This window comes from Salvelinus alpinus, chromosome 15 (genome assembly GCF_045679555.1).
Source record: "Salvelinus alpinus chromosome 15, SLU_Salpinus.1, whole genome shotgun sequence".
Classification (NCBI taxonomy): Eukaryota; Metazoa; Chordata; class Actinopteri; order Salmoniformes; family Salmonidae; genus Salvelinus; species Salvelinus alpinus.
This window is the reverse complement of record NC_092100.1, coordinates 54,019,236-54,031,917: the sequence shown is the minus strand read 5'-3', so window position 1 is coordinate 54,031,917 and position 12,682 is coordinate 54,019,236. Positions and strand designations below refer to the sequence as shown.

Genomic DNA, 12,682 nt, shown 5'->3' with positions numbered 1-12,682 from the left:
GTAGCTCACTGTGTATGGAGCATAATATATTTGTGTATATTCCTTATAACCGCGGACACGCTAGGTAACGTTACTCATGTTACTCACCTTTTATGGTGTTATATTCAATCGTGCTTATGTAGCTAGTTACATTATTTTATTAGCTCTGTAAAACAATGCTAAATGCGTCAGAAGTATTGGCATGTTGTATTTTGACGCTACCCTGGAAAAATATCTTATACCACTTGGTCGTTTTCTGAGTTCATTCCACAAAGCTGTTTATCATGTCGGCCTTATCCACTGCCCCCATTTTGAGGTAATAGTCAAGCACGCAGTCTGGTTTGATGTTTCTCTGTCTGGTTTGTTTCTCTCTCCCGTCAGGTGGTTCACCTTCCCTGTGGCCGACATGGTTGCTGTATGGACAGTGGAGAGGACATGGACGTCTCGTTTGTCATGGCACTTTACTGCCAGCTGTTGACATCTCTTGTTTTGTATAACGGGTCATTTAGGATGGCAGTAGCGTTGATGATGAAATGCAGTCATAGCAGCAGAACTAGAAAGCAGTCTTGGGAAAAGAGGGTGGCAAAGAAGGGAGTTGCAAACATAGGATCTCTGCTCCAGTATTCTCTTAGGGAGTTCTTCTTTACTGTCACCAGGAATGTATACATTTCACTAATTGTGGTTGTCCCCCCACTCCTGGTGTAACAGTATAACTTTACGTCCGTCCCCTCGCCCATACCCGGGCGCGAACCAGGGACCCTCTGCACACATCAACACCACGAAGCATCGTTACCCATCGCTCCACAAAAGCCGCGGCCCTTGCTGTGCAAGGGGAACCACTACTTCAAGGTTTCAGAGCAAGTGACGTAACTGATTGAAACGCTATTAGCGCGTACCCGCTAACTAGCTAGCCATTTCACATCCGTTACACTGGCTCTCTCATCCTGTAGCTCCAAGGCATAGCGATTGGTCTCTACTATGTCTCCCACCAGCTCCTCTGTCAGAAACAACTTGAAGCACTCTGCCTCAGATGGAAATGGCAAGGGGCGTTGCACTCCAGACTGGGACTCATCAACACAATCAGCAGGGCCAGGAGGGGTGAAATGGCTGGCAGCCTTCCAGCTACCACAGAACTCCTGTACTTCATCCACTGTCAGTCTGCCACCATCACCACCAGCATCTTCTAATGAAACTGGGACTTTGTCAGTGGACAAGGGGTCCTCAGATTCAGGGTTCTCAATGGCTACAAGGTTGGGGGGCAGCTCCTCACTGTCAGAATCTAATTCCTGACTTTCAGACTCAAAATCTCCACATTTGTGAGTTGTCTCCTTTTGAAAGTTATTGCTAATGCTACAGCTTAGCTCACTATCTACATACATAAACAACAACACTGAATGGTTTAGAGTGAGAGGGTACGTGGTTGACTGCCGGCACGCGCCACTTGTCTCAATAAATCACTATCAGAAAATGTTTTGTGTGGCAATTATTTGTATTTACTGTTTTATTCACATGTTTTCAATTCTAGGTGACAAATCATGCATTCCGATTCTTGCACAGATTGTAATGGGCACATATTATGTGTGTAAAATACTTTTTTGAAGGTTGTACTGATTATGATGAGCTAAGCTAATTCCAGCTGTGTAGCCATGTTTGTTGACATACAATGCATTCTGGGTTTCACGTAATCGTCTGTTTGACCAAAGATGTTATAACAAAATGAGGTGAGTAAGAGTTCACTCATTTTTTGAGGACTTCCGGAAATGAAGGGTGGGATGTGAACGACAGTGATTGACACACCCCTTCAACATGCATACTATAAACAGACCAAACTCATCTTGTCTTCTCTTATTATCTTCGGTTTCTGTGAGGAACAAATGCATGGCTGCGCGCTGAAACTAATCGTCGGATTACTTTCGATTTCTATAAAGTGTTTTACCTAATTATTTCGATCAATGGTGAGCTCACCCGTGATGTGATTAATTATACATAATAATTGCTATTAGCTAATTCATATTGTAGTTTGTCAGCCGAGAGTTAGAAAATATTACTGCTTGTGTTGGGTCAATCTTTCCTCAGTTAGCGCTTGGACAAATGTAGCCTACATTTTTCCGGTTAGGATGATTGTGTTATGCTATATATACTTCTGTGAATATCTGAACATTGCATCCCAAAATAAACTGCTCACATTCTGGACAACTTTGTAAGGACTGTGTTTGTGTAAATAGTTTCTGAAAAAAGTGTGGCCAGCTCAAACGCTGATTGTTGCGTCATTCGAAACTGGCCGTTCTAAACGAGCGTTCTAAATGAGTGTTCTAATCACACGGGTGTGATCATACGCTTCAGGGACCACTGCAGAACGATCACACCCGTGTGATGGTACGTGTGAAAGGGTTAAGGCATAAGATTTAAGGCATACAGACAAGGGTATGGTAGGATGTGAATACAGTGGAGGTAAACCTAGGCATTGAGTGACGATGAGGGAGGTTTTGTCTCTAGAGGCACCATTTAAACCAGGTCAGGTCACCGCATGTGTGGCGGGTGGAACAAAAGGGCTAGCTAAGGCATTTTGAGCAGGGCTGGAGGCTATACAGTGAAATAAGACAATAATTACTAACCGAAACAGCAATAGACAAGGCATATTGGCATTAGGGAGAGGCATGTGTAGCCAAGTGATCATAGGGTCCAGTGAGTAGGTAGGCGAGCTGGAGACGCAGCAATTCGGACAACTAGCGGGCCGGGGCTAGTAAGCTAGCAGATGGGCCTTCGGGGGATGCCGCAACGGGAGAGCCTGTTGGAACCCCCTCGGACGGTTACGTGGGCAGACCAGTCATGATGGATCAGCGGGGCTCCGTGTCAGCAGTAAAAGGGTCCAGGCCAATTGACAAAATAGGTATTGTAGCCCAAAAATTGGCTCAGCTAGCTGGGAGGTGGGCCTAGCTCCAGGCTAGCTCCAGGCAAACTGGTGCTTGCTTCGGGACAGAGACGTTAGCCAGGAGTAGCCACTCGGAATAGAAGCTAGCTAGCTGCGATGATCCGGTGTAAAGATTCAGAGCTTGCGGTTGGAATCCAGAGATGTGATTGAGATGTGGTAGATGAAAAGCAGTCCGATATGCTCTGGGCTGATATCACGCTGGGCAGACTGGCAGGAATTGACCAGGCTGAGGCTGGCTGATGTCCGAGTTAACGGTGATGACCGCTAGCAGTGGCTAACTGACTACTGGCTAGTTACTAGACATTACTAGACATTTGCCCAGACATGGGCAAACTACGGCCCGCGGGCCACATACGGCCCGTTAGGCTTTTTAATCCGGCCCGCCGAACTTGTCCAAATTATAGTAAAAACCTCCTTTTTTTCCCCTTTCCCTGCAATGCCCACGTTTCCCCAATAGATGGCGCACTCAAAACACATTGACCGTTGTTGGAGTGGCGCGTATTTCTCTTTATTTCACTTTAATTTTCACTTCGTTTCACGTCACCATTAAGCCCTTCTGTGAAAATGAGCGGACCAAAGAGAAGGAAAGTGGACAGCGAATGCCGAGTGTTTAATAAGGAGTGGACAACAAAATACTTCTTCACTGAAGTCCGATCAACGGCTGTATGTCTGATATGCCAAGAAGCTGTTGCGGTTTTCAAAGAGTACAATATCAGCCGTCACTTTGCCACGAAGCATGCAAACTATGCTAGCAAGCAGTCAACACAAGAACGGGCGGCTACTGCTCAGAGGTTGGCAGCTAATTTACAGAGTCAACAGAACTTTTTTCACCGACAAACTGCAATTCAAGAGTCAAGTACCAAGGCAAGTTATTTGCTGGCATTCAAATTAGCAAAGGCTAGCAAGCCTTTCTCCGAAGGCGAGTTTTTGAAAGAGTGCATGGTAGAGACAGCAGGTCTCTTGTGTCCGGAGAGCAAAGCCAAGTTTGAGAAAATCAGTTTAGCACGCAGGACAGTGACTCGCTGCGTGGAACTGATTGACGAAGATATAGTCAGCGAGTTAAACAAAAAGGCGGAGTCCTTTAAGTTATATTCACTAGCACTGGATGAAAGTAACGACATAAAAGACACTGCTCAGCTCCTAATTTTTATCCGAGGGATTAACGACAGTTTTGAGATAACGGAGGAGCTTTTGAGCATGGAATCACTGAAAGGGAAAACGCGAGGAGAGGACTTATATGAACAGGTGTCTGCTGTCATCGAGAGAATGAAGCTACCTTGGAGTAAACTTGCCAATGTCACCACGGATGGATCGCCAAATTTAACTGGAAAAAACATCGGGCTGCTGAAAAGAATCCAGGATAAAGTGAAAGAAGAAAACCCTGACCAGGATGTTATTTTACTTCACTGCATCATTCATCAGGAGTCTCTGTGTAAGTCTGTATTGCAGCTTAATCACGTCGTGGATCCAGTTGTAAAACTTGTTAACTTCATACGAGCAAGGGGACTTAATCATCGTCAGTTCATTACGTTCCTGGAAGAAACTAATGCGGATCACCAGGACCTACTTTACCACTCTCGCGTCCGCTGGTTAAGTTTGGGGAAAGTGTTTCAACGAGTCTGGGAGCTCAAAGACGAGATTCGCTCATTTTTTAATTTAATGGGGAAATCCGAAGAATTCCCCGAGCTGAGCGACACAAACTGGCTTTGTGACTTTGCGTTTGCTGTGGACATATTTTCACACATGAATGAGCTGAACGTGAAGCTACAGGGGAAAGATCAGTTTGCGCACGACATGTACACAAATGTGAGAGCCTTCAAATCCAAGCTGGTTTTATTCTCCAGGCAAATGTCAAACAAATCTTTCGCACATTTCCCCACACTAGCCGTGCAGAAAGAGGCCGCCCGAAATGCGAAGAAATACTGCAAATCACTGGACGATCTGCACAGAGAATTTTGCCGTCGGTTCTGTGATTTTGAAAAAATTGACAAGTCACTTCAACTGGTGTCCTGTCCCCTGTCACAAGACCCCGAATCAGCACCGCAGGAGCTGCAATTGGAACTGATCGATCTTCAGTCTGACTCCGTCTCAAAGGAGAAGTTCAAGTCTCTTAAACTGAATGACTTTTACGCTTCACTTAACGAGACCGCGTTTCCAAACCTCCGGAGGACGGCGCAGAAGATGCTGGTGTTGTTTGGCTCGACCTACGTGTGTGAGCAGACGTTTAGCGTCATGAAAATCAACAAAGCCCATCACAGATCCAAGTTAACTGACCAACACCTCAGATCTGTCCTGAGAATTGCCACAACAAAACTAACTCCAGACTTTGATGCACTGGCAAAAAAGGGAGACCAACAACACTGTTCCCACTGAAATGGTGAGTTTTTCTGCTGTGTTATGAAAAAATGCATATGGAAAGTTTGGAAGTGCGTCTTTTAATTAAGGGCAATGCGCATTTACGCACAGCAGCGGTACAGTAGCTTTATTAACACGCCGCACATCGCTCTTAATTTAAATTTAAATTTTCAGCTGCAGGTAGGATATTTAATACAGCCTATGTCTGTGTGCTTGGCAATGATACACGTGTACTGTTTGCGCGTGAAGGCGAGGGCGTCCGTGGCGAGTTTGTAGAGCGCGCGGTCAGGACAATCCATCCATGATTTTGCGGAGTTTAACACAAGTAGATATTATTGAGCTTGAGTATTTCGTTGTGTAATAATATGTTTTGAATGTTGAAAGTGATTCCATTTTTCAATAAATGTTGATTTCTTTAACTTTGCACCTTCGATTGAAACTTATTAAAAACAGACGCAATCTTGATAAATCACAGTGCGTATGTTATTTTAATCTATTTACATTTCCTCATCCCGGTATCTGCGAAATAGTATGTAAATGCCATATCTTGCATATTCCTTGAGACAAATTTATTAACTGATAAGGGCTATTTTTCACATTTGAAAGACAGTTAATAAATTGGGTTGTAGTGTTCTTACTGTGCTATGAGGTTTGCACACACTACATTTAATGCTTTAGTATATCCGGCCCAAACACTCCCTCCAAATGCTCCTGGCCCGGCCCCTCTGTCAAATTTTAGAACCCATTGTGGCCCGCGAGTCAAAAAGTTTGCCCACCCCACCCCTACTAGCCGCTAGTAGCTAGTTAGCGCGCTAGCTTCTGATGGGGGTTCCAGTGTAATAAGTGTAATAAGATCCGTACCACATTGGGTGAGGAGAGTATGCAGGAGTACCACATGCAGGAGAGTATTTTCCATCCGTAGATGGAAATTGATATAAAAAATATATTTTAAAATATATACGTAATATATACGAAGAAAAATATATATACACGGGATGGGACAAGACAAACAAACAAGACGTCCGACTGCTACGCCATCTTGGAATGTACCTGTCTATCCTTAAACAGTACCATAGGCTACAAAATCATACTATGGAATGTTGAAATGTAGCTAAATGACTTTAACTCTAAATCTTAGGTGACTTAAGAAGAAGAAATTACCAGAAGAACAAGAAGACGAACCAGCAGAAGAAGACGATCCAAAAGAACATCAAGAATAACAAGAAAAAAATGACGAACCAGCAGAAGACAAAACCAAAAGAAGAACTATAATAACAACAAGAAGACAAACCAGCAGAAGAAGACGGACCAAAAGAAGAAGAAGAAGAATCAGAATACTGTACTTTGGACACAGTTAAAGTCCAGATGTCCCATCATCTCTGCATGTAGAATGAGAACAATAGAGTTATGCTTCTAGGAGAACATTCTGCTTGGCTCTGTGACCCTCGGATTCCCCCCAACTAGTCCAGGTGCATCTCTGTGTGTGTTTTGATTTGTGTTCCTCCTTCCCGCTCCGAAGTCCAGGTGAAATATTCCGGGTGAATCTCTCATCCTGTGGATCATGAGCCTAAACAAACATTCTATGGAATCGTCTCTCGAAAAATGGGCAAACTCCAGTAAACAAATAAGCAGGTCTGTCATTTGGGCTATCACCAGAGCTTGCTCTGTAATAATAAAATGCCTCCATCATCAGTGAAACTACCTACAGTACCTGTCTGTCCATGATCTTCTTGCACCCTGACGTAAATCAGATAGTGAAAAATTCTACCTTGCGCAGTAATAAGTATCCTCTCCACTCATAACTCCACATTATGCAAGAGATCAAACATTTAGTCCCACATTCCTTGTGCCATACACCACATGCCGTGCCAACTCAAAATTACACACAGACCCAAAATATACACCCCCGTATTATCGCCTTGCCTATGATGTGATTCTGTTTCATAGAATGGAGACTTTGCATTTGCTTTGACATTCAGGGAAAAAGAGCATTTAAGAGCTATAATAGCTATAATAGCTTTTTGGAGGAACACCCGGTTAGCAGCTAGAGATCATTTGGATAGTTGTGAAGCGTCTGGCAGGTTACTATGGGCCTATCTCCTCTGAGGGAAAAGGATCCCAACCGTCATTGTCCGTGTGGATTCATGCAGGAAGAACAGCATGTCAAAGATTCAATGACAGTGTGTGTGTAACAATGGTGGAAGATGAGACAAGTGTCAAGGTGGGACAGTGGAGGAATAACAGAGCATATTGCTATGGCTACGCTTATCTGGCAAAGCATCAACAGCTCTATGAGTTCTCAACTTCCTCATTCTTCTTGTTTCAATGGCACTCATTCTAACTCTTCATAATGTGCTCTTATTGGAAAATAAAATAACCCTGGAGAGAACAATATGTCAGTGACATTATGTCACAAAAACAAAGATAAGGACATTTTTAACTGTATGTTGTGTACTGTTTTTGCTGTCATGGAAACCGTATGGGTTGAAGTTCTTGTCATAGGCTTTGTATAAAATGAATAGCTAAGTGAAGTTAACTTCTTATGGCTGCAGGGGCAGTATTGAGTAGCTTGGATGAAAGATGCACAGAGGTGCCCAGAGTAAACGGCCTGCTCCTTAGTCATAGTTGCTAATATATGCATATTATTATTAGTATCGGATAGAAAACACTCTGAAGTTTCTAAAACGGTTTGAATTATGTCTGTGAGTATAACAGAACTCATATGGCAGGCAAAAACCTGAGAAAAAATCCAAACAGGAAGTGGAAATGGTGGATGAGGATGGTGGATTTTCAACCAAGATCCCATTGAAATTACAGCAAGATATGAATGGGTTTGCACTTCCTACGGCTTCCACTAGATGTCAACAGTCTGTAGAACTTTGTCTGATGTCTCTACTATGAAGGGGGGCCGAATGAGAGAAGAATTAGTCACCACTGCCATGAGGTGACCATTCTTTGACCATGCGCGTTCACATGAGAGTGAGCTCCGTTCCATCGCTTATATGAAGTCAATGTAATTCTCCGGTTGGAACGTTATTCAAGATTTATGTTAACAACATTCTAAAGATCGATTCAATACATCGTTTGACATGTTACGGACATGTTACATTTCTACTGACTATTACGGAACTTTTGGACATTTCGTCACGTTTTAGTGAACGCGCTTCGTGACTTTGGAATTGTTTACCAAACGCGCTAACCAAAGTAGCTAATTGGACATAAATAATGGACATTATCGAACAAATCAAGCATTTATTGTGGACCTGAGATTCCTGGGAGTGCATTCTGATGAAGATCATCAAAGGTAAGGGAATATTTATCATGTCATTTCTGGTTTCTGTTGACTCCAACATGGCGGCTAATTTGACTATTGTTCTGAGCTCCGTCTCAGATTATTGCATGGTTTGCTTTTTCCGTAAAGTTTTTTTTAAATCTGACACAGCGGTTGCATTAAGGAGAGGTATATCTATAATTCCATGTGTATAACTTGTATTTTCATCTACATTTATGATGAGTATTTCTGTTGAACAGATGTGGCTATGCAAAATCACTGGATGTTTTTGGAACTAGTGAACGTAACACGCCAATGTAAACTCAGATTTTTTTATATAAATATGAACTTTATCAAACAAAACATACATGTATTGTGTAACATGAAGTCCTATGAGTGTCATCTGATGAAGATCATCAAAGGTTAGTGATTAATTTTATCTATATTTGTGCTTTTTGTGACTGCTAGCTTTTGCTGGAAAAATGGCTGTGCTTATTCTGTGGCTTGGTGGTGACCTAACATAATCGTTTGTGGTGCTTTCGCTGAAAAGCATATTTGAAAATCGGACACTTTGGTGGGATTAACAACAAGATTACCTTTAAAATGGTATAAGACACAATGTATGTCTGAGGAATTTTAGTTTATGAGATTTCTGTTGTTTTGAATTTGGCGCACTGCACTTTCACTGGCTGTTGTCATATCATCCCGTTAACGGGATTGCAGCCATAAGAAGTTAACCCACAAACAAACATTCCTTCTAGTATCTTTATATACTGTATTCTATTGGTACTGTATATAAAGTACAGCTTGCGTACTAAATAGTATGTGAAAAAATAATGTTTGAAAGTAAGTGAAATTTCGAAAATAGCTCCCCCGAATGCGTCATCTATTGCGCGATTGTGTTGACTCCCGTCATAGGTTCATTTTGGTACAGCTCGTCAATTTATCTGATTATCAGCTGTTGTCAAACACGTGAGTCCGAAAAGACAAGTGAGTTCTACTAGATGAGTACACAATTTTGAGTACACGGTTTAAGTATGTAGTATGCAAGTATGGGTTTTCGGACTCATCCAGTATCCCAGCTTTTCAAAAGTGCACTGACACCAATGACTCAGAATGTATCCAAAAGCATCTACTGTAATGTTATTGTATCAGGCATATTCCAGTATGCTGCCATCTTAGTTTTTCTTTCATCTTTTATAGTCAGTAAATTCCCTTTTGATCAGAGAGAGAAACACAGGATGTAAATAGAAATACTGTACATCCCCATAAAGAAACAAACCTGTGATTTGGCAGAATTCTTATGACTGTATGGACCAACAGAGGACAAAGTGTGACTCACGCTCACACAGTAGTCTTCCTGGGATATATTTTTAGACCCTGTCTGTGGCTAACAGCATAGTACACCCGAGTAGCAGTCACGGAGGACAAACACACTGCAGTGGCTAGGCAAAATTGTGAAACGCTATTTCCTACAAGCCATATATTGTACAGTAATATATAGCCACAGATGGACTATTATAGCCGGAAACACTTTACCTTGAGTTACCCTTTTACGTACGTAACTACACAGTAATAACTGTAGTCACAAAGCATCAGAGCGGTTTGAAAATCTAGTACGCACTTCAGTAATTAGAGTAGGTTACATCCAGTGTCTTGCAAGTCAAACACACCAATTAAATCCAGTCACATTTGCTCCTTATGGCGACTATATGACAGACCGTCAGGTCAACGCGGTCAACAATTCTGAGCTCAGTGCCAATTTCAGTTGTCACAGGCAACTGGGGTGTATGTGCCATGTTGAATTGTGGTAACATACGGAGTGCGAAAATGAATTGAAATTCAGATGGTTATAAAGACGTGAAAACCCCATGAATCTCTCCACTGTATAGCAAAATATAACTATCATGCATCACACGAAATGGAACAATGGGTGTTGTCTGTGTTTCTGTCATGAGGCTTGCATGAGTTTAAGGTTCCTTTGAAAAACAAAGGCCCGTCAGCTGATACAGGGTGGGGACTACACAGGAGGATCAAAACCCAAGGTTGTATATCCACTTAAAACTGTCAGCACAAGGATTGATACGCGGTGTCTAACAATGAGAGTTAGAAAGGAAGACAGTTCTGTCACATAATATCAAGGTCCTTAAGGAATAAACGGCAGCACTACATTATATAGTGAACTACTTCAGACCAGCACTTATAAGGCTCTGGTCAAATGTAGTACACTATAAAGGGAACAGGGTGGCATTTTGAATGCCAGTCATCGTTCGGCGTCCTCAAACAGCGCTGATATGGGACAGACAGGACAGACAGACAGACACGAGGGTGGGATGGGTAAGTGGTATGATTTGACAGAGTACCTTTTTCGATGAGGTACAGAACGAATAATGTCAAGTTTGTAGGTGAAAAAAAAATGGTTGGGATTTGGTGAGTGTGTGGAGGTTGTTTTACGAGGGGGAGATTTGTACATGAAGTGATTCAAATGGGTGTGTTGTTTTGGGGAACGGTATGGCAGGTATGTATGTAGATGTATTGCCTTGAACCTTTTACTGCAGTGGGCTAAATCACACAGAATGTTTCTTGGTAGTCTTAAACAAATCTACTTTGAAACCAAAGTATACATCTCTTGCACATGATTAAGCTCTTACAAAAATAAGACACCTGTACCATGTCAGATATACAGTTAAAATATTGAGTTTGCATCCCAATATTACACTTTATATACATCACAGAAGACTGAAAAATAACAAAACCGTTTGACATAGAAACACCAGATTTTCTTTGTTTCAAATGTTTGTATTCATTCAGTAAAATATGAATAACATCCCACCCATGAGGCCACTAGAGGGAGATTTGGTCATTTGACTGCAGGAAAGGGTTGTAAACACAGAGATTTCATTTGTCTGTGTTACATTTTGATTAAGAGGTATTTCTGGACCCAGACATAGTACATTATGTTGCACTTTCCTCTATAGTGTACGACCCTGCCTCACGCAGGAAGCGGCGCAGGTCCTAATCCAGGCACTTGTCATCTCCCGTCTGGATTACTGCAACTCGCTGTTGGCTGGGCTCCCTGCCTGTGCCATTAAACCCCTACAACTCATCCAGAACGCCGCAGCCCGTCTGGTGTTCAACTTTCCCAAGTTCTCTCACGTCACCCCGCTCCTCCGCTCTCTCCACTGGCTTCCAGTTGAAGCTCGCATCCGTTACAAGACCATGGTGCTTGCCTACGGAGCTGTGAGGGGAACGGCACCTCCGTACCTTCAGGCTCTGATCAGGCCCTACACCCAAACAAGGGCACTGCGTTCATCCACCTCTGGCCTGCTCGCCTCCCTACCTCTGAGGAAGTACAGTTCCCGCTCAGCCCAGTCAAAACTGTTCGCTGCTCTGGCACCCCAATGGTGGAACAAACTCCCTCACGACGCCAGGTCAGCGGAGTCAATCACCACCTTCCGGAGACACCTGAAACCCCACCTCTTTAAGGAATACCTAGGATAGGATAAAGTAATCTTTCTAACCACCCCCCCCCCCTTAAAAGAGTTAGATGCACTATTGTAAAGTGGTTGTTCCACTGGATATCATAAGGTGAATGCACCAATTTGTAAGTCGCTCTGGATAAGAGCGTCTGCTAAATGACTTTAATGTAAATGTAAATGTAGTGTACCTGCATTGTGGTATTAATCCATCGCAATTTGCTGTATACTAAACTGCATTCAGCGGTCAGATTACGTGACATCCAGCAAAGATGCATCTGGCGACTAAACAAACAAATATGTGTATCTGTAACCTTACCTAGCTTGATCCTTGGGGACCGCACCTATCTGACCTGGATGACACGTTGAACTTTATTGACCTGGTTTCTCAGTTGGAACAAGAAACTAAAACAGTGGAACAGGATGTAAAACTTGAATTCGCGTTCGGCTAGCTAAATATATTTCCTTCCTCTTCTTCTACTTGTTTCTTCAATTTTTTTCTGCAATTTGTCCAGAGTTTTTAATCTAGGCTTGACAGACAGGGACGAGCAGTGTCAGCATCTGTGCCTCATAGTCCTCAACAAACAAAACCCATTGTTTGGTCAAAGCGGAGAGGAGAAAGGAGGCCCCGTTCAGACTAGTGATTGATGTAAGTTAACCTTGTCAGGG

The 12,682-nt window shown here is 42.7% G+C and overlaps 1 protein-coding gene across 1 annotated transcript; it reads left to right on the top strand.

Moving 5' to 3' along the window:
* The first annotated feature begins 3,850 nt into the window (after window positions 1-3,850).
* LOC139539348 (general transcription factor II-I repeat domain-containing protein 2A-like) lies at window positions 3,851-5,284 on the top strand. The gene has a single exon (XM_071342159.1). It carries the CDS (start codon window positions 3,851-3,853, stop codon window positions 5,282-5,284), a length of 1,434 nt encoding a protein of 477 aa, XP_071198260.1.
* Window positions 5,285-12,682: the final 7,398 nt, after the last annotated feature.

What these genes read in the sequence shown, in the direction of transcription:
- LOC139539348 (XM_071342159.1), top strand. Translation starts at nt 3,851, where the DNA reads ATGGTAGAGACAGCAGGTCTCTTGTGTCCGGAGAGCAAAGCCAAGTTT.